Here is a 27,985-nt window from a genome sequence, read left to right as displayed (position 1 = left end):
ACATGTTTAACTTATTATTCCAAATCCCACTGAACTGTAAAGGGCGTCATCATGTCAAGCTGCAGAGCTCGGATGTGAAGTACCTGTCACAGAAAGAAAGAGAGAGAGAGAGAGTTGAAAGGTTACTTTTCCAGAAAACCTTTTTATATTTAGAACTCAGTTAGTCTACTATGAGAACGTTTCCCAACTCTTTACTTCAAGTTTCTTTCCCTTTTTGTCCCTCTATTTCCTTTGATTCGTCTATAATTCTTTCGCTCTCATATTTACATTTCATTGTTTTATACAGGCTACCCTATACAAGACAATGCTTAGTTGGAATTTCGTCTTCTTCTTTATCATAGACATAGTTGTATTAATATGCTCTTTCAAATTATTCAGTTAATTATTGTGACTATATGTACACATTGCATTACTTGAATATTTTCTTAATTTGGCAAAAATGGAAGAAAAAATTATTATTATGTATTTAATTGAATGAAATTAAAAGCAACTTATTTGTAGGAAATAAAAAGGGAAAACTTTAAGTAATAGGTTGACAACATTACAACCAAAAACGATGAGACAATCCCTTACCATATTATTTTGTAGAATGATTTTGTTCAAATGTCTATTTTCATTAAATTATTACAATGTCATTTACAGCAGTATGTTACGGATTGTGGCCTACATTTTTTGAGATACACGCATTCCATTGTAAATTCTGTGTTTTTTAAGTCCCACTGCACTACTTATAGCTACTTGCGCCCTCTATATAGCAAACAATGCCTAATCGGTGACTATTGGTCCCCCATGATCCCCTTTTTCTTATGTTCAATGAGAGCTGATTTGATGAGATAACCACCTATCGGTGACCTTGCAGGGAGGTCTAATCCCTCTTGACCAAACTAGTGCGGACGGGCATTAAGGGTGGTCCATTCTTCCTCACGCATCATAACCATAATTTATAAGTCATCGGTCTGTGGATCACATGATTTGCGGTTCGATCGAGTCCCGCCGACAAACTAAAGTTCTAGCTTTGGCAAGACATTAATCTACATTTGCCACTCTCCATCCAGGTGTAGTAAATGCCCCCCCCCCCCCAGTCAGTGTTATTTAGGGTACGCATATGCTTGTTCCCTCTTTTTGAAAGCACCCCCTATTTGAGGACTGCCAACATTTCCGAACCCCCCCCCCCCCCTTTCGCGGGCTTATCGCGGGCTTTTCCTGCCTTTGAGACCCTCCTAAATTAGGAAAAATGCTCAATGTACCCCCCTAAATTCAGAATAATTTCTCAGGAGTCCAAAGAGATGAGAGAAAAAAAAAAAACCCCTTTTTAAAGAAATCTCCGGGTGAAAAGTCAAATACACCCCTTTTTTCAATTCTCGGCCGGACTTTGTCGCACGAAAAGTACCCCTTTACCGGACATTTTGGTAACACGCATGCGGTCATTCTGACCCCGGAGTGGGGGGGGGGGGGGGGCGGGAGTGAATGGATACGTGGTAGGAACTTATCCCTTGAATGCCTTCAGTGATTTAGGGCAGCTGTGCTAAAGCCACTGTACAAGTATTGTAGGCTCGTTGAGAACCCCCTGGTGTGGATTATGTGCAACATAAATGAAGCTATTCAAACATTAAGAACTGCAAAATTGTCCGAAAATCTCAAAAATATTGTAATCATTTATCAAGAAATGTGCCCTTACTTTCGTTTGAGGAGAGTAGTCTACTGCTGTAGCCTTGGACGGTGCTGAGCCGTCTGGATGTATAGTGACGTCACCGTCCACATAATCTGCTACACCATAGACCTTGATGCTATGGAAGTACAGGTCATTCGGATCTGTGTAACCAGCGACATCTACCATCATACGAAGCTCACCCTGAAGATTCGCCTATGGAATGCGGTAAATAATAAAACAATTGAACATTTTATCTGAGGCTGAATGTCAAGATATCAATTCTATTAACTCATTTATGTTTTGTTATATTTTTAAGTCAAAGTACATTTTTGGGCATTTGGGAGCCCCGCCCCCCCCCCCCCCAACACACACACATACACACACAGTCCGTTTATTGGTAATATAAGCCCAAAACAACCATTTGGTATGAATTACATGATTTCTTTTCCTAACTTAAAGATTGATATGTATATATTTTACCATATGTAATGGCTCTCGATTGGCTCTCAAGATTTGTATGACACTAAACTGTTATTACACTGGATCTTAATTAAACTACCCTAGAAAAACGCAGTGGTGATAACTTACTTTTGTGGCAGTAAATTTTAGTAGACTATACAATCCCCGTTCGTAAGATTCTGTAAAAAGGAAAATATTAAAGAACAGTTAACTTTTTAAAACCCACAAATAAATTTTCTTTTTCTTTCTGACTCCCTCCCTTTCTTTATCTATCTTTAGTTTTTCTCTGACATATCTCCCTTTAGTCTGTCTGTCTCTCTCTGTCTCTCTCTCTCTCTCTCTCTCTCTCTCTATCTATCTATTTGTCTATTTATTTCTCTTCCTCCCCGCCCATTCCCCCCACGCTTTCTCTCCCTCTCACTCTATATCTCCTTCCTTCTCCTTCCCTCTCGCTTTCTCTCTCTCTCCCCCCCCCCCCCTCTCTCTCTCTTTCTCTCTCCCCCCTTCTCCCCCTTCTCTCTCTCTCTCTCTCTCTCTCTCTTTCTCTCTCTCTCTCTCTCTCTCAATGCTAGATAAATATACCTCTCTTTTCACCATCATCCCAGAAGAAATCACCCGATGCTTGCATGTTGTCATCCAGGGCTACCAAGAGGGCGAGAGGGTTCAAGCGACTGAACAAGAAATATTGACAAGAAGAAAAAAAGAAAAACAAATTATCTCTTCAGCAATAACACGACATGACTTTTTCTTCATCTTTTTCTTCTTCTCCTTATTCCACCTTTTCCCTTCTTCTTCCTCTTCCTCTTCCTCTTCTCCTTCTTCTTCTTCGTCTTCTTCTCCTTCTTTTGCTCCTTCTTCTTCTTTTCCTTCTTTTTCTTGTTCTTGTTCTTGTTCTCTTTCTTCTCCTTCTTTTTGTTTAATTCTTCTTCATCATCATCATGCACGTAGCCACGTGGGGGCACGGGAGGGCACGCGCCCCCCAAAATTTCCAAGATCGGTTGAACTTTTTTAGACCCCTCCCCAGGACGTCGATCGATTACATGTATGCAGCGCTCAAAATACACGGGGGCGGTGGGCGATTCGCCCCCGTGAGCTACATAATCGCCCCCGTCAGGTTGCTCACGGGGGCGATTGCAAAATTAAAAATCGCCCCGGTGGCATTATAAAATAAAGATTATCTTTTCTGTTATAACTTTAACATAATATTGAGTTTCAATTTTCAAACCTTAAACCAATGAAATGGAACTAAGATTAGCGTGCAGAAACATGGTCAGTTTTTCGTTGTCAGCAAATAATGAACCTCGACCAGTAAATCAATATTAAGACTTTTAGATTTGCACGTTGAGAACGTGGACTGCAACGTGTGACCTCCTTTTAAGGCACTGCCATTGCTTAAAAGGACGTCACATGTGACTACCAGTGCCTTAAAAGGAAGTAACACGTCCACGCAAATCTAAAAGTCCCTATTGAGAAGAAGAGGAAGATGAAGAGAACAAGATGTCGTGGAATAATATGATAACATGGGCAGATCTACGGGGGGGTTAGGGGGTTTAACCCCCTCCTCCCACCCTAACCCCCCCCGGCCCCCTTGGGCTGCGGGGGGAGGGGGATGCTTGAGAGGAGGACTACTAATCTATTTTATTTTTTTCAGGGGGCGGGGGGAAGTGAAGCAGATAACCCTAAGTTTTTGGTTGCTGCTTTATATGTAGTTGATAATGCATGATTAAAATAAAGAGAGAGAGAGAGAGAGAGAGAGCCACCATCATTTTGCAATGGTTCAGGGTTCGTGTAATGTACATTTGAAACCATTTCTTAGCGTCTCAACCCTAAAAAAATAACAAAACTATTTTTGAGGAAAAGCATTATACTGAATTAAATATAGAATAATAGCTTGATATTGGATCATACTAATACTGATACGGGCTAAAGACAATGTGGTATTTGTATAGAGGTATTCCAAAATGACATTCTGATAATCAACATTTGTTCTGGTATTATGTATATACGCATAATACAACTGATCTTTATGATTTCTCGAGACATAGCTTCTTCTCCCTCTGCAAATAAAAGGATCATGCGACAAATAATCATTGTGATTCAAATCGATGCGAGGATTTTTTTTTTTTGAATAAGCAATGCTTTTCACCAGAATCTTCTTTATAAAACCGACTTTTACAAATCTCAGCCATGCAAATCTGCCACTGTGTTGTAAGATCTCTTTCAGATTAGGAGAAGTGTATTCTTTAATGAGTATTTTACATTGAATGGAACGTCTCAACTCAGTAAGCATGGCTGAGATTTGTAAAAGTTGTTTTTACAAAGAAGATTCGGGTGAATAGCAGTGCTTATTCAAACAAATATTCGCATCAATTTGAATCACAATCTTTATTTGTCGCTTAATCCCTTTTAATGACCTTGTTTTTTTCTCGTTTGCAAGAGGAGAAGAAGATATGTCACGTTAAAGACATCATAAATATCAGTGTTGTATGCGTATATATTGTATACACAAGCCAGTAACAGCTGTGTAGCTTGTAAATTTGTAAGAGGGAAAATGCTGATTGAAATGATAATGATGAAATAGCAAATAATTGAGGAGTATCATAGGTACCAATTCAATGGATATTTGTATAAAAAAGAGCCCCCGTCAGTACTAAAAGAGCCCCCGTGAGAAGGCTCACGAGGGCTCTTTTTTGAGGGGCAGAGCCCCCGTGGACAAACAATTAATTTGAGCCCTGCATGTATGTGCCCCCCCCCCCCCCAACATCAAACCCTGGCTACGGCCCTGATCATCATCTTTTCTTCTTCTTGATCAATAAAGTTCTGAGAAGATAATTTATCTATAAAGATTTAAGAATAAATCATAATATATTGTCACAAGAAATTCATGAAAAGAAGTAAGAAAATTATTGCAACTTTATGGGCAATAATTTATTATCGATAGTATTTGATCTTTAATGTATCAAGATAATGATAACATGACGCTTCGATGAAACTGGATAAATTATTTCCATCAAAATAGGATTGGAATAATGACTGACAAATACTTATCAAACGATGAAATCTGCTTGAGTGGGGTGGGGGGGGGGGGGGGTCTTTACCTAAAGACAGTGGTGTTGGCCGGTTCCTGAAGAGGTAAAATATACCCCCCTCGTACGTGCAGGTTGATGGTGTCCATGGGTGCAGGCAGGGTAGCTACTTGCCCCCTCTCTCTCACCATCTCCTCACCCTGGTATCATGAAGAGAGAAAGAGTAGTGAGAGGAGGTAGAGAAGGGGAAAGAATGTTGAGAGAGAATGGGGAGGGAGAATAGTTATGGGGAGAGTGGAGAGAGAGAGAGACACACACACACACACACACACAGACAGACAGTCAGAGAGATGAAAAAATAGGTGAGAGGGAGAAGGATATACTTACAGGGAGAGTTAGAGAGAGAGAGAGAGAGAGAGAGGTGGGATAAAAAGAAATTTAAAAATTAGATGGAAAGGGCTAAAAAGAAGAAGAGAAAAAAGTAACTCTAATAATCATTTTCACTCGTATTATTACATGCAGCATTCAAACAATAAAAACATCTAACTGTCTTGTACCCTAAAAAAAGTCACTGCGATAGATTTGAAAGCTCACTGTTGGCCTACCCTACCTGAAATATAATATATGTTTGAGATGATTTTCTATGATAATCTTTTCCAACAGCTTCCTAAATCAATTGATGACGAAAGGACCTCATTGATGTTTGGCTCAACAATATTTCAGCGTAAAATCTTTCGCTATATTTCGGAATTTACAAGCACTGTATCATGTCATTCCTCATTGTTTTAATCAGTAGTCGAAAATCCTATAATATTGAATTAAAAAAAAGATATCATAATAATATTTACCGTATAATAGTCGTACCAACGAGCATCGCGGGGAAAGTAGGCATCGATTTCTGTCACACCCTGTTTTTACAAATATTATGAAAATATAAAGGTAAACTTTTCGACAAATGGCATTGGAGCGATGTACTCTATACCGTAGTTAAACATAAAAATTCATAATCTTTATTCTTTTCTAAACAAAATTCTGAGTTGTTATCATTGTGTTTCTTTCTTCGTCTCACTCTTTCAATCATGAAGATGTTTGCAGGCTGCTGTTGTGTTTATTTTTTGTTTGTATGCAGTGGTGAATTTATTAAAATTGGGCATAGCCTGCCCGTGCCCCACGTTTAAAACCCAACCCGGTATATTTTAATCATGTGCCCCTATATTGTTAGTCCAGAATCTGGAATCTGGCCGGTTCTTATATTTGCATCTCTATAATATTCCCTACACTCGCTTCAATCCGCCAATGATGGCGTTATCAACGAACTCGTACGCCCTTCCTAAGAACGTAAGATTTTTTTCACCGGGCGTAGAAATTCGGGGGTCCCGTCATCTTCGGCATGCAGCCAGTAGGGGGAGATAGCGGTGGTGGAAATTATTACAAACTAAATCGGCTAGTTCCTTGACTACTGTTCTGTGTTTTTCTGACCACCCCCTTGTCTGTTAATGTTACTTTGTATTGAATACATGGACAAAGATGTAAGTTTTTTACCTCTTCCAAAACGGCTGATATCATGAAAGATGGCCCCCATAGGAATTGACGGTCAACATCCCAAGTCATGGAATCGGCTGGGAACCTGGATAGAGGATGGTGACAGGAAGGAGGAGGAGGAGAAGGAGGAAGAAGGAGAAGGAAGACGAGGAAGAAGAGGTGGGAGAAAGATGAAGGGGAGAAAGGGTGAAGGAAGAAGAAGGTGGCGGTGGAAGGGTAACCAATTACGATATTACTTGATTTTTTTTGTTTTGAAAAAGTTATTTTGAAAAGGTTCTAGGCAAACTGTGAATTCGTGCGACATATTGACTATGAGCACATCCTCAGTTATGCTAAATATCAAATGATAAATACAACGACTTGTGAAGTACTGATCATCATGACTTGTCTAAAACAAAAGAGGATGCGTTATGTTCTGACCAACTGAAACCAAGTTTCCCACCAATTCTGTGTATAGATGGCCCTGAACCTACTCGTGTTTTTTATTTGTGTTTTTTTTTTTCTTCATGCTTTATTGATCCTTTTAATTTCAAACGTTATATCACACAGTATTAACATAAATCATGGTAAATCACAATGATGTGAATTATAAAATGGCTCTAGTATTTTAAGCATCGTGATTGGTCAATACGCGTCACATGACATTGAAAAAATTTTGATGCAAGCACGATTTTGCAGAAATGAGTGCAGAAAAAGCGCAGTAAAAAGTTATATTGCACGGTGCGTACGCGTGACCATGGAGATCCAGTGCGCGCGCGTACGTGTAGTACGCGCTCCCTCGAGTTGCATTGCAATTATTGTAGGCTACGCGTAGCTAATATTGTACGCGCCACCATGATCCCCAGCGCAACGTACGCGTAGCTAGCTAGCTAGAGCAGCCAGCGGGGTATTATTAAAAAGCAAATTTTTATTTTACTTTTGCCTTGGATTTAGGCCTGTTTTGACTTTTGGATTTTATAATGAAGCCAGGAATTTCAGCTGTCTGATGTAGACTCGTCTCTAGACCCACTGTATGGATTTTATTTTTAATCAAGGCAATGAATCCCATTGACTTTTTGGTAAGCCTGCAAGGTCTTAGTCTAATTAGAAGTAGAACCAACATAACTCTAGATCTAGATCTAGATCGAACTCTCGTAGACTCTAACTTATTAGATCTAAAGTTTCGTTTTTGCTATTTGTGTCGCTATTTTATAAAACAAATAACGCACTTGACCCTGTTGTGCAAAACGTAAATGCAGTAAACGCTCGGTTTCTTCAGATGGTTCGCACTGTCAACTCGCCGCAAGCGGCTCGTTGCACAGAGCGGCACCAATCTAAAGAAACCTCGCGCGTACTGCATTCACCGTTATATACCTCACTTAAGAAATCCAGCCATCTGATTGGTCGAATTGCATTCATAAACTTCAACTGTTCCTGTAAAATTCCCGGTAACCATGCTTAAAACATTTCAATATTTTTAATAACCATGGTTATTAAAAAAATAGGTCAGCCTCCATGGTTACCCCATAGGTTTACATGTTAAAAAATGGTTTGAGCGATGGAGGATACCGTAATGTGTGCGAAGGATTGGTCGGTAATTTCAATACAATTGAATCTCGATCGATCTTACCGACAATTTTATCTTGCATTGTTGACATGAAGACGAAAATAAACTTCCAAAAACAAAAAAACAACATCTGCCGATAGATCTTGATCTAAGTTCGTGCCAATATGCATTGCAAAAGTAAAAGAAGAGTCCGTATATGGAGCTTTTGCGAAGCATTCATCACACGCGAAGCCGGTTTCAATCCATTTTAATGTATATATTGTACAAAACTACCGAGCATGTGAATAGCGCGCGATGGCCGAGAGGTCTGAGGCGCTGACTTTAGATACATCACCTTTTGTACGCAAGAGTTCGAATCTCATCTTCGACCAAAAAAAAAAGTATTTTTTATTTTTTATTTTTTAGTCTATTTTTTTTCGGCATATAAAAGTATTAATGACTGCTTTAATATTCGAGAAATAGTTGTTTTCATACGCTCTCGGGAAGGTTACAATTGGGCTATTCCCCTCGGCAAGCCTCGGGGAATAGCACAATTCTAACCTTCCCTTGAGCGTAATAAAACAACTATTTCTCTCAAAGCAGTCATTAATACTATACTATTGCACTCTGGGACGTGCGTTATTTGTATAATGACACACGTCTAACATAAATATAAAGGGAGTTTGTCATGACGAGACTATGTGTCTTTCCCGTGGCCCTACCCGGGGTCAACCGGATATAATACGACTACAGACGATGCGACCGCATCATCCGCGTGCGTGCAACATATGCGAAACCCAAGCGTGATGAGAACTTCGGTCTGTTTCGCCAACGCTAGCGCGCACTGACCAAGTTTAGCGCGCGCTGACCCAGTTAATAAAGTCCATTCGTTTGCGTGCAGTTGTCCAAAAGAAGACGTAGACGGCGTTAACCAGTATTTGCCATGATACACTCCCTTTAAGGGGGAAAAAAAACCTACTCGTTGACGAGCGCCCTCACTACAGTAGAGCTGTCAACATGAGCCTGGTAGAACAGGGTGTAGAGGAATGGTAGAAGCCGGTATCTTTCTGATAGGATGTTCTTCGTCATCTCAACGAACTCCTCGCCGAAGACAGGAGGATGCTGGGGCTGTGGAGGTCGATGATATCGAAAATGAGAGAGAATTCAGTTTAAGACAAATTGACCAGTACTCGTTTTGGAGACAAAAGGGTTTTACAGTATAGCTTCAATTGACTGGAAAGATTGAGCGAGTGGAGGGAGGGAGCGAGAGAGAGAGAGAGAGAGAAAGAGAAAAAGAGAGAGAAAAAAAGAGGTGAGATGGAGATGTTTCTTTAAACATTGTTATTATGATAACAATTTAAATAAAACTTGACTGCGTGTTCTGTTACTACACGTACAAAAAAAAGAGAGAAAGAGGAGAGAGAGAGAGAGAGAGAGAGGAAGAAAGAAAGAGGTGAGATGGAGTGGGCGAGAAATGGATAGCTCTAGAGGGAACTAGAATGATAATGGCATAGCATTAATGAATGGTCACAGTCATTATTAAGACAATTTTTGGGGTTGGAATTCAAACTCATTTTTTTTTTACAAAAAGAGTGAAAACTTAAATGCACACAAATACAAATGCATAATTGAAAGCTTGAAAGTATGGAGGTAAGTAAAAATAAGCAAGAATGCTTAAGTCGATAGCAGCCTTTCATTCATTCATTCATAGACTCTTTTTCTGAAAATTTAACATCACAAACCGTTAATATTCGTAAACAGATTCATATTGATTAAACTATATTTAAAATAATTCATGACATTTCAAATTTAAGTGTTAACCAGATGTTGTTGTTTTGTTACGGTCAACATCCTAAACCATGGTATCGGCTGGGAACCTGGATAGAGTATGGTGACAAGAAGGAGGAGCAGGAGGAGGAGGAAGGAGGAGGAGGAAGGAGGAGGAGGAAGAGAAAGAGGAGAAATTAGATTTAAATTTATTAATCGTTAATCATTTTACTTACATACCACCCCATAGCATTATGATTCCTAGAATAAGGGTAGAACGCTCCTAACTGGGTCCATCTCCAGCACATCTCATAGGTCGTGTTACCCCAGAAACCGCAGATGTCCGCACCACTCTGAATAAGGCAACAAAAATGATTTCTTAATAAATAATTCGTGGTAGGGTGTTCTCAGTTACATTTTATACAGCAGGCTTGCGGGTGCACCATGTGAGAGAGAGGGAGGATTGAGGAGTCCTGAAAAGAACTCTCGGTAATCTTTCTTGAGGGTTTGTAGTCCTGAAAAGGACTGTTTGGTATGGTCTTGAAAAAGAGTGTTGGTTATCTTTCTTAGCTTATAGTTCTGAGGAGAACTATAGCGCTTGGAGAGGATGAGTGGCGGGAGTTACATTTTGTTTTAATGTCAACATTTTTATTATCATTATTATTGTGTACACGTTCATACAATTTATTGTTATATTTTGTATGTGTTGTATCGCTAAAATGGAATTTGAAGAAAATGTTGCTGAAGAAAATAAATTCAATTCAATTCAAAATATTCTTCGTTTACGGTGGTCACATCTAAGTTATAGAAATCTAATTAAGGCAAGAATAATATATGCTTTATTTATGAAGAACATAATTTAAAACGCTGATATTCATACGTGATCAACAGAACGTGATAAAAAACCGTTTGATAGAGCCAGTAGGAGTTACCTTATAAGTTAAGTCATTACTTCTGAACACAAACTTAGTGCCCTTCTGTCTCTGAACTGAGCTTATTTCAGATTCAGATTTCAGATTTCATTACAGTCACGTAGCGTCGAATAATAAAACCCGAAATTCAATTCAATTCCATTTTTTTTTTATTCGTCTAATTTAAAAACATACAAATGTTACATGGGATATTTTTTTCTTCACCAAAATTATTATAAACAATACTTTACAGTTTGGGAGGACCAACTGTCTTTATATTTTTAGCAGCAGCTACTCCTAAGTAATCCGACATTTCCTCCGACGAATACCCCTGGCATTATTTTCGTCAATGATATACGGTTAGGGTAACAATTTGAAGTTAGTTTCGAGTAAATGTTAGTATAGTGTAGTGTGAGATATAGCTTTCGGTACAGGGTTGAATTTAGGAATTCGGTTGATGTATGGCTTTGACCGCAGAGCATTATTATTTTGTCGATGGTCCGTGTATCGTAGAACCGCCTTAAAGGCCCACTGCACTACTTGTAGCTACTTGCGCCCTCTATATAACAACCAATGCCTAATCGGTGACCATTGGTCCCCCATGATCCTCTTTTTCTTATGTTAACTGAGAGCTGAGTTCATGAGATAATCACCTGTCCAGTGACCTTGCAGAGCGCTCTAATCCCTCCTGTAAACTATGGCAGATAAGCTTTAAATCATATTCATTAACGATATCATCCGAGAGATTTGAACACTAACAAATTGTTGACCCAAGAACATAGTTGTTATCCTTTTCAGAGATAGATTAGTACAGGTACCGAAAGACATGACTTACACGCAGGTTTAACTACATTGTTTAGGAAGTAAGATAGCGAAGGAAAAAAAAAACATAAAAATTACTCACGTATGGCATTCCAAACATGTTGAACTCCAGCATACCTGACCAAGAAAATTAAAATGTAGATATAAAATACATATTTCCTTTGTCTTGTTGATATACCACTTTCAAATGTTGGCAATGATAACAATGGTGTATTGTGCTTGTTTCATATTTCAAGTCATACAGTGTAAAAGAACATTGCGATTACAGTCATTAGATTTTTACATTTTTTATGGTTACTGTCTATCACCTTCATGATTAAGAAGTGAATTTTATTTAAAGATGCATTTAATAGCATTTTCTTGCTCTTTTTGTACTCATTATCTGTGATAGTTATGGATATGCTAGTTTCTGTTATCATAGCTCTGGTTATGTGTTTCGAGAAGAAATAGTAATTTTTCAGTTATCGACAGAAGAGCACGTTCAACATGCGAAATCGTGATGAATCAAAATCTTTAAGTCCACTTAAAATTTGCCTCCATTGGCAATTATTTTTAAAAATTGCAGTGCTTACTTACTGCCTACTTTGGAGTAAATTAATATTTTAAAAAGTCAAGGTATGAATTTATACAGTAGGCTTGCGGGTGCACCATGTGAGAGAGAGGATAGTCAAGATAGTCAACCTGTTCGAAACGTCGAGCCACTCATCCTCTCCAAGCGCTATAGTTCTCCTTAGAACTATAAGCTAAGAAAGATAACAAACAGTCCTTTTCAGGACTACACACCCCCAAGAAAGATTACCGAGTCAGAGTCCTTTTCAGGACTCCTCAATCCTCTCTCTCTCTCTCTCTCTCTCTCTCTCTCTCTCTCTTTCTCTCTCTCTCTCACATGGTGCACCCGCAAGCCTACTGTATATCTACATCACCATGCAAGCCGACACTTACAAGCAGCATCTAAGGTATGAATTGTTACATAGGCCCGAATTCACAAAGCAAGGTTTGAGCTCAGACCAAGGTTTGAGCTCAAACCTCCTTTTGTTTCGCCAAACCTCCTTTTGTTCTTTACAAACCAGGTTTGAAAAAAACGCGTAAAACGCGTCATATGACGTACGAAAACCAAGGTTTGTCGACAAAGCTCCTTTGTGAATTCGGGCCATAATGTTTGCCGTTTGGTCTACAGCCAGTTCGTCTACTACCCAATTGGTCTATTCCCATTTGGTCCACACCCAGCCCGTATACTACCCACAAGGTCAAATAACCATTTCGACGACTTATCATTTGGTCTCATGACCATTTAGGCTAATAACCATTTGGTATATTGCTCATTTAGTCTAATTTCCAGTCGGTTTAATTCCTATTTTTTCTCATGCCCATTTGTCTACTATCAATAAGGTTTAATAATCATTTAATGGTTATTATTCTTCATGATTAAATGATTATTAACCCATATGGACCAAACGGCAATAAACCAGCACGCCTATGTCACTTCTTTACCTGTAATACCCCAATGCAGATGGCCCCAGACACTCTGGTTATCTCCAAGCCAATGATGGGCGGCCTTGCCAGTACCAGCAAATGTAGAGCGGCTGAACACCAGACTACGCTTCTCAGGGAAAACCGTTTTCAGCGCTCTTGAAGGAAAGAAAGACACGCAATTTGTAATCTGTAAAAATCTTTATTTTTTAAAGTTTGCCTTCAATTATGGATTGTTTTAATTCTTGACAGAATGATGAGTAGGGAACAAAAATGTGTTGGGGCATCCCCTGGCTATGTCACTCCCCTTTTACCATTTGTGTGCATTATTTTTTTTTTAAATCAAAACAGAAGTAGTACAAATCAAAACACAGTTAAAGCCACACTGTCCTACTTGTAGCTACTTGCTCCCTCTATATAGAAAACGATGCTAATCGGTGACCATTAGTCCCCCATGATCCTCTTTTTCTTATGTTAATTAAGGGCTGAGTTGATGAGATCATCAACCATCTGTCCAGTGACCTTGCCGGGCGGTCTAATCCCTCTTATAAACTAGTACAGATAAACTTTAATACAGTTACATCATCCAGAAGTTGAATTAGTTACAAGTCAAAACTAAATTCGTACATTTACTTTTTTCATCCAAAGCAGTATACATAAGAACGCTTTAATACTTACAAGCATTTATGTTTTCTTAGCAGTCAGGTAAAATAACCACCACCATTCATTCAAATTATTCAAACAAAATTGTCTTCTTTTTTTAAAACTCAAACAATGCTGTTCATTAAATGATAATGATAATAATCTTTGAATAAAACATATTCCTTGCCCTGAAGATAGAGAATTATGATTTAATTCAACCAATGAACAAACAAAAAAACAAAGAAAACAAAAACAAAACAAAACATCAACGACAAAAAACCCAATATGGAACAGTGAAGGCTTACTCGTATGTTCCTACTCCCATCGTGTGACCATAGAGGCTGTGTAGGTTGTAATGGTCACCCGTGCCATGTCGTGCATCCATACATAGAGTCTTGGTAAATATTTTACCTTCATCGATCGTGATTTCTGCAAAACAAAAATGTCATATTGATATCGATGTTTATTTCATTTAAAGACATTAGTTTTATTTAAACTTGCGGCGGGTGGTTACCATGAGCGTATGAAGGAATATTCATGAAAATGGGGGGGGGGGGCACAGGGGGATTAAGAGGGGGTCACGGGGTCCCGATAGCCCCACCCCCTCTCTCTCTCTCCCTCTCTCTCTCTCTCTCTCTCTCTTGATCTTTGATGTACACAAGTAACCCAGAATTCTGATAATCTGTTTTGTCAGAAATTTATTGGGACTCTTTTTCTTCTTCTTAAAGATGAAGTTGAGTTCTGGTCATGCGATTGCATTGTGAAAGAAACGGTGTGGAACCGACCAGAAAAGGTTGATCATCTAGCATATAAGAATTTGTGTGTATTGCAAGGTTCTGGAATCATCAAAATGATAAGAAATTTGGCCAAGTCTTGGTAAAGTTACAAACACTTGCACAGAAAGGTGTATATGGGACTACACAAACACGTGGCATAAAAAGCCGGCCCCCCGATTTTTACGATGTTACATGCATATTTAGAATATGAAGGCATTTGAAGAGCCATGCTTTTCAGGGAACATGTCTTAACTGATGTTCTTCCAAACTTGCATAATAAGAATGAGTAATGCTCACAAATTATTTTTCACCTCTTCCCAGAACTCAACCTTCTCTTTAAGCTTTCAAACGGTACGCTGTATCCTATGCTGGGTTCTACCATAGGTTAATATTATTCAAATCAAGTATGCATCATTAAATGAGTAATCATAAAGTAATGGTATAGAAAGAAATTAAAACTAATCTATTCATCCATTATCGTGTAATTTATCTTCTTTTTTAATATTTTTTTTTATCAACAAATGTTTTGTTTCAAATATCATTTACTCACTTGGTAAATAAGGGGGATAGTTCCATCTATTATTATCACATCCATCTATGGATCCCTTTACGAAATTTGAAGGCTCGTTCATGTCCTAGAGGAGGTTCAAAAATAAGGATAGGAATTCATTTGTAACGATCAAGATAACAAGGAAATATTCGTGTAAAAATTATAGCTTATGAAATTATTTTTCTCAGTCATGGCAAAGAAAAATAAACAAAGTGGTATATTTGAACATGGACAGAGTTGAGTTTTTAAAATGCACTCCCTGAGGCCATCTATGAAATAAATCCATTTTGTACCCCCCCCCCCCCCCCCGACTGTACTCATTTTTACAGATTATTTTAGCCAAAAATATGTAGGGAGACTGTTTTCCACGCTAAAGCTACAGCATTTTTCCACAAATGATTATGAGTGGGATTATTATCAAAAACTAATCTTTCATCATATTTATAATTATAGTTTAATCTTACAACTACGGTATTACGGTATAACATACCCATGTGAGTCTGCTTTCCTTTCGCAACTATTTTCGAACGATCAACTCAAGAGCAATTTCAATATCCTATCGTACATCCCAGAGAAATCATGTTCAGATTACGTAATAATTCATTGTCATGTTCGCACATTTCAATCGGTAACGTACAAGGCTATTGAAATTGCCTAAGGCCGATTTTTCAAAAGCAGTTCCTCTTGTGGTTTTATTGTTTACATGGAATACAATTTTCGTCATAATGTTATGATTTATAAGAGCATCCTAGCGGTAGACGAGTTTCGTCTCCAGAATAATGATGTTATAATCATTGATTTCATAGCTGGAGAAAAGCATGGGAATTATCTTAATGGAGACTTACGATCCAGAGCGCATCATATTCAATTTCGTCGTGAAAATCTTTGCAGAGGTCCGTCCAATATTTCTGAGAATTCTCGTTAAAGAAATCGGGATAAACGCTATCTCCTGGCCACACCTGTGCATAAAAAACACACAAGTGAATGATTGACAATTTCTTTGCTTTTTTCTTCTTCTTCTTCTTCTCCTTCTCCTCCTTCTTCTTCTTCTTCTTCTCCTTCTCCTCCTTCTTCTTCTTCTTCTTCTTCTTCTTCTTCTTCTCCTTCTCCTCCTTCTTCTTCTTCTTCTTCTTCTTCTCCTTCTCCTCCTTCTTCTTCTTCTTCTTCTTCTTCTTCTTCTTCTTTTCCTCCTCCTCCTCCTACTTCTTGTTCTTGTTTTTGTTCTTGTTCTTCTTGTTCTCCTCCTCCTCCTTCTCCTCATATTTCTTCTTCTTCTTATCCTCCTCCTCCTACTTATTCTCTTTCTTTTTCTTCTTTTCCTTCTTCTTTACTTTCCTCATTATTCTTATTCTTTTTCTTCGCTGTTGATATAATTGCAATGGGTTCGATAATCGATATAATAATGTCATGTAACAATTTTAATCGGCGGACTTAGGCGTTTTTTATGACATGTACTATCAATTGTATCTTACAAGGCAAACTGTTTGCCATACCCTGATCTTTTAAATTGTGATGATAAATGGTGAAAAGGTAGGGACTCGACACATCAACGTCTACGTTAACCTTTTCTTTGTTATAAAACAGAGCGAAAAGACTGTCAGCGATGACGACAACAACCGCATCAATAACTAATATAGCAACAACAACACCAACAAATCCTTACGTTTCCGACGATAGGGGCAGATCTGTTTGGATTCAGCACATATACGTTGGGGTCGAGACCACGGTCATAGGCGTGGTATCCCGCTTCCTTCTTTATGATATGATCCTGGATGGGGGAAATATAATGTTGAAATAATACATCAAAACTCTTCTTAGAGGTGTCGTAGTCGAGTGGTTTAAGCTCTAGACTTGAAATACAAAGCCCGTGGGTTCGATCACCGACACGGCACTAATGTTCTTTGGCAAGGCATTAATCTACATTTGCCACTCCATACCCAGGAGAGAAATGGGGACCTGGTATGAAATGCGGTGTTATTAATTGCAATAGTGCCCTCACGCTGATCACAATGATATGAATATTTACCAGGGAGTGGGGATGGTGCAAATTGCGCGTGAATGCATCAGATTACCAGGGTAATAATATACAGTATGTAAAGCGCTTAGAGACGGTATTTCGTATTAAGCGCTATAATAAAGACAGATTGTTATTCTTTAAGAGAATGAGAGAGAGAGAGAGAGAGAGTGAGGGGGAGAGAGAAAGAGAGAGGGGGAGAGAGAGATACAGAGACAGAGAGAGAGAAGGGTTGGTGGAGAGGCGTAGTGGAGGGAGCGAGAAATAAGGAGGTGGAGAAAATTATAGTGAGGGGCGAGAGAGAATGAAGAAATAGGCAGACAGCGAGAAGGGATTGAGGGATGGGCAGGTAACGGGGAGAGAAAACCGAGAGAAAGAAAGGGTGAGAGTAAGAGAGAGAGAGGGTGTGAGAGGGAACGAGTCCCCTGGCTGCTCACAAGCATACACATGCTTTCTTAGCAGTCACCTATATTAAAACAAACCATCAAACCATCACGGATAGGGCATCAAAATAATAGGGACTTTTAGATTTACACGACGAGAACGTGGACCTCTACGTGTGACATCCTTTTAAGGCAATGTGACGTCGCTGCCAGTGCCTTATTAGGATGTCACACGTAGAGGTCCACGTTCTCGTCGTGTAAATCTAAAAGTGCCTAATGACCAATTATGTCGGACTTGACCATTACTCACGAGAATGATGATGTAATGTTGACCATGATCGTGGACCTGCTGGATGAACTCAGGAAGACCAGCGTAAGCGCCATCCTTGTCGTAGGTGAAGTCTTTCTTATCCAACATGTAGTCGATGTCGCCATATTGGATGTCCTGTAGCGAGAAAACGGATTCATGACCCAGACCAATAATTATTTAATTTCATTTTATTATATTTTCATAATTCCCACTTTCTTTCCTCCTTTATCGTCAGCATCTTCTTCCTCTTCTTCTTCTTCTTGTTCTTTTGTATCAATAAAGTTCTGAGAAGATATAAACTATTCATATCAAGGATAAATCATAATTGTTACAAGACATTCATGAAAAGAGATAAGAAAAATTAGTCCAACTTTAAGGGCAGCTGCAGTGTATTATCAAAAAACAGAAGAAGAATCAAATAACTTACATAAGGGATCTGCGACTCGATCATTTCTGACCATACAGTCTTGACCCTGTCCAGCGATCCGTAATCCCATCGACAAAGCTGGAACCCGAGTGACCAGTACGGTACCATTACAGGCCGTCCAATTACCTTTACCAACAGAGATAGGATAAGAAATCAGTGGCGTAGATATGGGGGCACGGCAAAGGCGGCCCTCCTGGGGGCAGGGGGGGGGGGGGCACAGCCCCCTACATGTACTTTTTCAAGTATCCCAAAAGTAGCTCTTTTTACATAGGAGAAGTGCCCCTTTAACTTTGTAAGAAGTGCTCATTTTTTACATCGAAAAAGTGCCCCTTTTGTTTTGACAAGTGCCCCTTTCCCTTTTCATCTCCGATAAGTGCCCCTTTAACTTTGTAAGAAGTGCCCATTTTTACATAGAAAAGGTGCCCCTTTTACTTTTTACCTCTCAATTAAGTGCTCCTTTTTTTAATAAGTGTCTTATCCCTCTCGAGAAGTGTCCCCTTTTCCTCTCATCATTAAACGTGCCCCTAATTTCAGGCGACTAGGAGCAATTTCCCCCAAACCTCAGTTACTACACTCGCTCGTAGTTATTATGTAACTTATCAAAGGTCTTTTCAGTCGTCCGTTAAAGGTACTGTGTCCCTTTTGCAGCCAACCTCAAATGCTGTAGAACTTTGCAGGAATTATGAATATGTCATGTATGTCCTATCTGTGAAATTTAAACGTTAGCAGTGTCCTCATATTCAAATTATGCAAGGAAACCCGTTAACTTGCTAGACTTCACTGTCAGACACTATTGAGTGACTGACTGGCTTTTTTCTTCTTTGGTAATAACATACATGAAAAGAGTTGTAAAGGGTACATGAGCATTTGTCTACATCAATAACCCACTTCTTGTGATGGCAAAGATTAAAGTGATTGAATCTTTGCGCAGTATAAAACGTATGACCATTCGGAACAATTGTCTGAAAATCAAGACTATTACTTTGGGGCTCTATAGCCCTAAAGTCGATTTGACAACTAATAGTCGTTATTTTTCCACTTGAAGACATTTTCAAGCCCCACCTTTTTTAGGGAAGTTCTAAATTAGTATTATCTTTCAAATGCAGTTGGTATTTAACTTTTTTCATTTTTTGGGCCTGCAAATGGGACATAGTACCTTTAAGATAATGTGTTTATAACTTGAAATACCTCTCCATATTGACTAATGACATTTTCAGGGGTGGGGCCTAAAAACACGTAGAAATCAAGGACGCCGCCTATTGTTCGGTATGTCAAAGCAGGTGTGGGTTGAAGGGCAACCTCTGTAAAAAGATAATTAAAACAAATTAAACCAAAAAGTAAATCAAATGAAAGTACAAGAACATGAAAAGGTTTCACCAATCTAGAAGACTGCTTGATTACAGAATGAGAATATGTTCAAAGAATATTTCGTCTTCAAAAGAACCACGTCAACCCTTTTCCCTTGCGACATTTTAAATAAAATCATATTGATTGTATATCACAAAATCCCTCTGATCATACTTTCCAAATCATATGAAGTAAGTACATATCATACAAAATCGAATTTTGTATATTTCTTCGGTAAAAATTTCAAATTAGATCATGTCAAATGACCGTGTAACACAGGGGCGGATCCAGCCGGCGGCAAGAGGGGGGGGGGGGGGCCCAAATCTTGAGAAAATATTTAGCGGCGAATCAGCCAGCCGGCGAACGGCGAATGAGCGGGGGGGGGTGGATAAGAGCACATATATTGTTTTTGGGGGGAGGTCCAGTTTTTTTGGAATATTTTTGCGCCTACTCAGCCGGCCGGTGAATATTAAAGCGGGGGGGGGGGGGGGATGATGGAGAGGGGGACCACTAATTTTTTTTTTTTCGGGGGGGGGGTGAAGCTCCGTTTTAGCATGACTATCTTTTTAACTCTCACTTTCACCTACCTCAGATAACCCTAATTTTTTTGTTGCTGCTTTTATATGTAGTTGATAATGTATGATTAAAATAAATACAGAGAGAAAACCACCATCATTATGCAATGGTTCAGGGTTTGTATAATGTACATTTTGAAACCATTTCTTAGCGTCTCAACCCTAAAAAAAATAGCGAAACTATTTTTGAGGAAAAGCATTATACTGAACTGAATAAAGAATAATAACTTTATATTGGCTCTTACTAATACTGATATGGGCTAAAGATAATGTGGTATCGGCACAGTAAGATCTGGTATTTGTGTAGAGGTATTCCAAAATGACATTCTGATAATCAACATTTTGTTCTGTTATCATATGTAATATACATGTACGCATAATACAACTGATCTTTATGATTTCTTAACGTGACATAGCTTCTTCTCCCCCTGCAAACAAAAAAGAAAACAAGGTTATTTAATAAAAGGCTCATGCGACGAAATGATCATTGTGATTCAAATGGATGCAAGGATTTTTTTTTTGAATAAGCAATGCTTTTCCCCAGAATCTTCTTTGTAAAAACGACTTTTACAAATCTCAGCCATGCAATTCTGCCATTGTGTTGTAAGATCACTTTCAGATTAGGAGAAGTGTATTCTTTAATGAGTATTTTAAATTGAATGGAGCGTCTCATCTCAGTAAGTATGGCTGAGATTTATAAAAGTTGTTTTTACAAAGAAGATTCTGGTGAATAGCAGTGCTTATTCAAACAAATAAACGCATCAATTTGAATCACAATCATTATTTGTCGCTTAATCCCTTTTAATGACCTTGTTTTCTTTCTCGTTTGCAAGGGGAGAAGAAGATATGTCACGGTAAAGACATCAGCAAGATCAGCGTTGTATGCGTATATATTATATACACAGGCCCCGCGGAACGTTTATCAAAGTGGGGGGCTAAAGTAATTACGATCAGGAAGAGGGTAGCGAGCGTAAATTGGTGTGGGGGGTTCAGGGGGCGGAAACCCCGGAAGCTCAGGAGTTTTAGGCATTTAATTACGGTCAGAGAAGCACAAATATTTTGATGCCGCAGGGGGGGGGGGCGTTTTTTGGTGTTTTCTTAAAGGTAAAATTTACGTTACTATCCTATTTTTTACCGGTTTGGGAGGCTAGGGGGCGGTAGAATCGGCCCATGGATCCGCGCCTGGTGTAACATGACATCAAAATGAAATCAGATCTAATTAAATCGAGCGTGATCACGTCAGATCCATTCGATTGATGTAATGAACTTAAGCTCTTATATTTTATTAAATCATGTTAAATCGCATGGCAACAAATGTTAATCATAATCATATAATATCAAATCAGAATCATACAAACGGTATCAATCAAATCAAATCAAATCAAATCAAATCATAATCAAATCAAATCAAAACAAATCAAATCAAATCAAATCAAATCAAATCAAATCAAATCAAATCAAATCAAATCAAATCATATCATATCATATCAAATCAAATCAAATCAAATCAAATCAAATCAAATCATATCATATCATATCAAATCAAATCAAATCAAATCAAATCAAATCAAATCATATCATATCAAATCGAATAAAGTCAAATCAGATATTGATATTACCCATGGCGTTGCTATTGACGAAAAAAACTCCGTGTGTATTCCATCCTCCTCTACCACCATGTGGAACGGATGCGCTCCGTACAAGTTATCATCTCCCTGCCAATTATGACGTCATAATAGAACATAGTTAAACGAGGGTACAATAACACAAATGGATCCGGGTATACGGTAATGTATAGTGCGTCCCAGAAAAAACGAAACCGAGAGTTTTATCATAACTTAATCACAGTTATAATTAATAAATGACACATATTTGCAGTCATATAGTCATAATGCAAACTGCATATATTATGTATTGTCAGGCAGAGAAAACCACAATGATTGTCCTACCTAGCAACAAATACTGTATGCAATTCGCATTCTGGCTATTGGGACAATAACTTGTAACAGGTGAATTGAATAGTTTATATCGAGGTACTTTACTAAGACATATGCATTACATTTGGGTACATTATGAAAGTTCGCTTTCTTTAGTCACAATTTTATAGGAATGATATATTCATTTTCATTGTTCTTAAATATCACAGGTATAGAATAGCCTCTATTCATTACTATCACAAGTTTGCAAATGTAGTTGATATATACGTACCAGCACGAAATGTAAATGGACTGTAATTATTGGCTGTAATTATTATTGCGTGACTGCTGATCATATAAACAAATTATTTATTCCCGAAAGAAAACCGGAGTGTTGGCTCAGTCAGTAGAGCGTCCGCCTCACAACCGGGAGGTCGTGGGTTCGAACCCCGGCCGCGTCATACCAAAAGACGTTAAAAGATGGGAGTTGTTGCTACCTTGTTTGTCGTCCAACAATAAAGGAGAGAGCAACGTCGATCTGGCGCTGCTCAGTGGCTGCCGGGCTCACGATCAATTGGGCAAAAAGAATTTCCGTTTCGGTTTAATAAAATTTGGAGTGGACTATTAGGCTATTATCATTATCATTATCAAAACGAAAGGGCAAGACGTGTATTTTAATGCTAATTCCCCAATCCACCCCATCATTGAGTCCACACATATTTGTATTTGTTTCATTCCTTAATTAATGTTTCTACCTAAGAATCGGTTATACTTTGATAGGTCTACTTTATAGGCCCGTGTAAATACATGGGCCTATAAAATCATAATAGATCCTGGACTCCTTGACAAAGATATTGTAAAATAGGTGTTGTAACATTTTATGCATCAACAATACAAAGTGTTTTCTATCCTTGGGGTGTTTTGTTGAAGTCCAATATTTTAGGTATCGTGTCATTTCCGTGTACAAAGTCAAGTCCATACTTTGTCTACATTTTGGTATTGCAAACAGTCACCTTGTCGTGGTAAAGCTTTTGATACTGCAAATGAGGAACAGCAAAATGGCTCGAATTCGATATTTTTAGAATATTAAATGTCAAACGTTGCAACGAGTACTGTCTTAGTATACGCTTCCATTAAGAAAAGCTATTTATTTTTTACAAATAGCATGATTGGGGTCTCGTGAACTTCAAAAATAGACACTATTTTAGTATTCAAGCATAGGTTTTTAGCCCCACTGCACTACTTTTAGCTACTTGTGCCCTCTATATAGCAAACAATGCCTAATCGTTGCCTGTTGGTATGGCCCGAATTCACAAAGGAGGTTTGTCGACAAACCTAGGTTTATGTGCGTCATATGACGTGTTTCGATGGGTTTCAGACCAAGGTTTGAAACGTGTCAAAACGCTTCATGAAACAATTATGACGCACATAAACCTAGGTTTGTCGACAAACCTCCTTTGTGATTTCGGGCCTCTAAGGCTAACCCGGTCATGGCCGGCGACCAAGACTATGTAGCGCTCGTGTTGGACCTATTTACGCCTGGGTAGGGAGTGGCAAATGTGGACTAATGTTTTTCCGAACAACATAATTAATGCCTAGCTTGGATTTGAACCTTCAACCTCTTGATTTAATACAGTCAAGTAATTGAACCATTAGACCACTCACCCCTACGCCGAGATCTCGAGTAAAGATGCCCCATGTCTTCCAGTTGAGGTCATGTCTGAAGCGACGGTGGCTGTGCTCCCCGAAGCCATACACGTTGGAAGATGGGAGGAGGGTGGAGATCTGGAGGAACTGGTCCTCATATACCAGCACCCCTATTGATGTGTCGAATCTTTAAGAAAGAGTGAGAATATGGTTAATGCGCTTAAAGAACCATGGGAATTCGCAATTTATATTGGAGGGGTGGATTAGAGGATATGGTAGCGACGGTTTATCTGTCGATGATACTGACTGTGGTGACGATGTGATGGTGATGATGATGACGGTGGTGGTGATTATGAAAGAGGGAGTAGGAGGGGGAAGAAGAGTTGGTAATGGTGGCGGTGGTCGTCGTCGTAGGAGAGGACGATAGGAGGATGAGGTGCGGGGAGGAGAAGGTGGAGGAGGAGGTGGTGACGGCTGTGCTCTCCAAAGCCATACACAGTAAGATGAAGATGGGTGGAGATCTGGAGGAACTGGTCCTCATATACCCACACTCCTATTAATGTGTCGAATCTTTAAGAAAGAGGGAGAATAAACTTACTAGAGTTAATAATTGGATTAAACTGGTGTATGTGTGTGTGTGGGGGGGGGGGGGGGGGTATACGATGTATCACGATCGCTCATGTGTTGATGATACTAATAGTGATGATAATGATGATAATGATAATGATGATCGTGAAGGTGACGACGATGACGATAACGATGATCTACTACTGGTTGAGGTGTTTCATGAAACAAAAAAAAACATGAAAATGCTTCTAAGGGAATAAGGATATCCCATCGCATCAGTGGCCAATCATGGGGGTGGGTCGGGGGGGGGGGGGTACGAAATATTTGGTTCCTTATCAAACTTGCACTTTAGATATTTGCATGATAAGCCATATCGTAATAAATTGCGGTTGGGGTAAAAAGGTCTCCTCTTTCTTACGAGACCTTTCATCATTTGTTGATAATGGTTTTGATAAACACGGTCAAAAGTTATCTTTATAAGACAGGATATAATAATAGCATTTTTATTATGAAAGAGGTAAAGAGAGATAAAGTCCAATGATATTATAGTAGCTTCTATAATGTATACTACAAGAGGTTGCAATACGTTATGATTATATTAGTCAGTCTTGGAAGTGCGTTTCTGTTCTTGAGAACTAATATCGTTTATTCTAATTAAAGACAATATATGTAATAATGATAATTTAGTATACCGTTCTTGTATAGCGCACATCACATTATGATAATATAACGTCTCGATGCGCTTCCAAATGACTATGGATATTATTAGCTATCAATACCAGACATATCACTTACATGATCGCAATGATTTTCTACAAAACAACTGAAATGGGAAGTCGAACCCTGATATCAAGTTGGCTTATATAAAAGCAGAAAATGAGAAGAACAGGTCAGTAAAAGTTTGAGCAAATTCCGATTAAAAACAAGAAAGTTATGCTTGTATAGTCGTATGATCAATCAGACACAAATTGGCAACACTGTGACGTATCTTGCGAGCTCCTTTTCAATTTATTTGCTCTGTACATAAAAAATTTATTTTCCTCGTTATTGATGACGGAATACATTTGTTACCATGCAGAGGATGTGTAGAAACATATTTGCAGTAGTTTTATTTAGGGTGCATGTATGATTGAAAATTTTCTTCAGGAAAAATTCAATACCCGATAGCATTTACCGTCGGCATTATGGTCGATTACGTAATGCCTCGTTGCACATTTCAAAGTGTGATGCACAAGACTATTGATGTTACTGGTTGTTGGAAAAGTTTTCGAAGGTCTTTGCAATCGTCTTGTATAGTCAAACGCATAATTCTGACAAACTCGACTGACAATTCAAATACATAATCCTGAAATAATAGAACGCCATCGGCTCGTAAGATATAGCCCTTTATTGAGTTTAACGACTGGAGTTTGTGGTAGGCGTTTTGTTTGCATTACTATATACACGGCTTCTTTTGGAGGAATCCTACCAAGTACACACAAAAGGGCGCTTAAATCGTGTGGTTATTATGCATGTAATTACTACGACAAACATTCACACAACACTTACGGCACTTGCCCACTTCCCCCCCCCCCCCCCCGATATCACGACACGAGATATCACAAGTTGCCAACTTGTTTTACCTCTTTAAAACTAACAAGACTTTTAAACTTTGTCGTTATTGCTTTGCTCTTTTTATGGGGGCGTCTTTTGTTGGTAGTTGTTTTGATAGTTTTTTCCGTCATTAACCGGGAGGTCGAAACCAAGTCGATGCGCTCGTGCCCTTTGGTAAGGTATTAATCCTCTTTACTAAGTCCCTCGGAGAGGACTAAAAGCCGTCGGTCCCCTGTTGCTTACTTACAAGCATACGCATGCTTTCTTTGCAATCAGGTAAAACAAACATACAAACATACAAACAGTCATATATATTCAATCTTTTGTCAGTCTCCTGGGATGTCGGTCTTTTGGCCTTTTTGAAACATTGGTCTCGTGTGTGTCGGTTTCGTGGGTCGTCGGTCCTTGGGCTTTCGGTATTATGGAACGACCCCAATAGAATTCAATAAAAATGAATGGAATAAAATGAAAAAATCTACATTTGCCAAACTTGCCCCAGGTGAGATAAATTGGTACCTGGCAGGAAGTAATTCCTTGAAATTCTCCAACTAATAATGGCGGCCATACTGAAGCCGAGGTAATAATTGTGGAGCGCAAGGAGTGACAAATCTGACAGACATGAGAGCTTCACAAGAACCCACTATTATTATTATTACTATTATTATCATAATTATTATTATTATCATTATATTATCAATAGTACTAGTAGTAGTAGTAGTAGTAGTAGTAGTAGTAGAAGTAGTAGTAGAAGTAGTAGTAGTAGTAGTAGTAGTAATAGTAGTAGTAATAGTAGTAGTAGTAGTAGTAGTAGTAGTAGTAGTAGTAGAAGTAGTAGTAGAAGTAGTAGTAGTAGTAGCAGTAATAGTAGTAGTAATAGTAGCAGTAGTAGTAGTAGTAGTAGTAGTAGTAGTAGTAGTAATAGTAGTAGTAGTAGTAGTAGTAGTAGTAGAAGTAGTAGTATTAGTAGTAGTAGTAATAGTAATAGTAGTAGTAGTAGTAGTAGTAGTAGTAGTAGTAGTAATAGTAGTAGTAGTAGTAGTAGTAGTAGTAGTAGTAGTAATAGTAGTAGGGAATACAAAAAAATCTTACATGATAGCCCCATTGCTCTTCCTCCTTATCTTAAAACTGAATGGATCAGGTGCGTAGATAAACTCGTAGTCGAGATCGTCGGCGGGTTGATCAGGGCCCTCGAAGTCGATCACCGGAACTTCGTACCTTTCATTGTCCATATCGGTGAGCTATGACGTCATGCAAGGGTTGCAAACATGTAAGAAATTGTAAATAAGCAAATTTCATTAAAGGAATTTAGTCTTTATCCACTATTGTATATCGTCATCCGAGACCAATTTTTTTTTTAAAGTAAGTCAATGCTGTACATCAGTATAATTTGCGATATCGAGAACAAGGAGATATAATTGTAAAATAACAATTACAGTTACAATAAAAGTGACAACGGCTATAAAATGACGAGTAGGTCTTTAAAGACAGTTACAATATTGACATTATATTTACATTCATCAACAATTACAATTTCAAATTGAAACAACTTGACCTTTTTTTTTTCTTTCATTTTTGCCGTAATGTGACCGCTGCTTTGTTACTTTTTGCACATGAGTTATATTTTATGACTGCTCTTTAAATATGTTTATATTTTGTTTGTTCATATGTTTTTATTTTTATTGTTTGACTATAGCGAGGTGAGGAGCAGTGCTTGATTAATACAAAGTCATTGTGAATATCAAGTCGATAGCTATGGCTAGTATTGATGTCGACAACTTCACATTTTCAAAGCTCAGGATTTCGAGTTTTCAGAGAGCTGTTACTCCCCTAACAGACACGAAAATAGCATATAATTGAAATTACTGTTATCTATGGGTTATAAGCTTTCCGTTGATATATATTTCATCTATTTCTTTTTTTTTTTCATTTCCAAAAAGGGTCATTAATGTATCTTGCTTCGAATTTTCCACCAACCTTGAAACGGACGCGTTTGTCTGTCTGAAGCTCGACTTGGAACAAGAGCCTCACGACTGGTCTGCCATAGCGGACTGGTGTAGCCCTTCGC

The 27,985-nt window shown here is 38.5% G+C and overlaps 1 protein-coding gene across 1 annotated transcript; it reads right to left on the bottom strand.

Moving 5' to 3' along the window:
* Window positions 1-27,953, bottom strand: LOC582502 (sucrase-isomaltase, intestinal). The gene is given in 23 exon segments (XM_030982588.1): window positions 1-83; window positions 1,679-1,864; window positions 2,240-2,289; window positions 2,693-2,781; window positions 5,209-5,336; window positions 5,985-6,044; window positions 6,679-6,763; window positions 9,183-9,331; window positions 10,207-10,323; window positions 11,786-11,820; window positions 13,195-13,331; window positions 14,121-14,244; window positions 15,142-15,226; window positions 15,987-16,100; window positions 16,805-16,909; window positions 17,849-17,983; window positions 18,276-18,401; window positions 19,464-19,576; window positions 21,817-21,855; window positions 21,858-21,912; window positions 23,779-23,947; window positions 27,010-27,158; window positions 27,895-27,953. Coding segments are annotated over 22 exon segments (2,310 nt in total). The 5' UTR covers window positions 27,150-27,158; window positions 27,895-27,953; the 3' UTR covers window positions 1-14.
* Window positions 27,954-27,985: the final 32 nt, after the last annotated feature.

Source organism: Strongylocentrotus purpuratus, unplaced genomic scaffold (assembly GCF_000002235.5).
Source record: "Strongylocentrotus purpuratus isolate Spur 01 unplaced genomic scaffold, Spur_5.0 spur5_scaffold_12, whole genome shotgun sequence".
NCBI classification, from domain to species: domain Eukaryota; kingdom Metazoa; phylum Echinodermata; class Echinoidea; order Camarodonta; family Strongylocentrotidae; genus Strongylocentrotus; species Strongylocentrotus purpuratus.
This window is presented reverse-complemented; position numbering and strand designations above follow the sequence as displayed.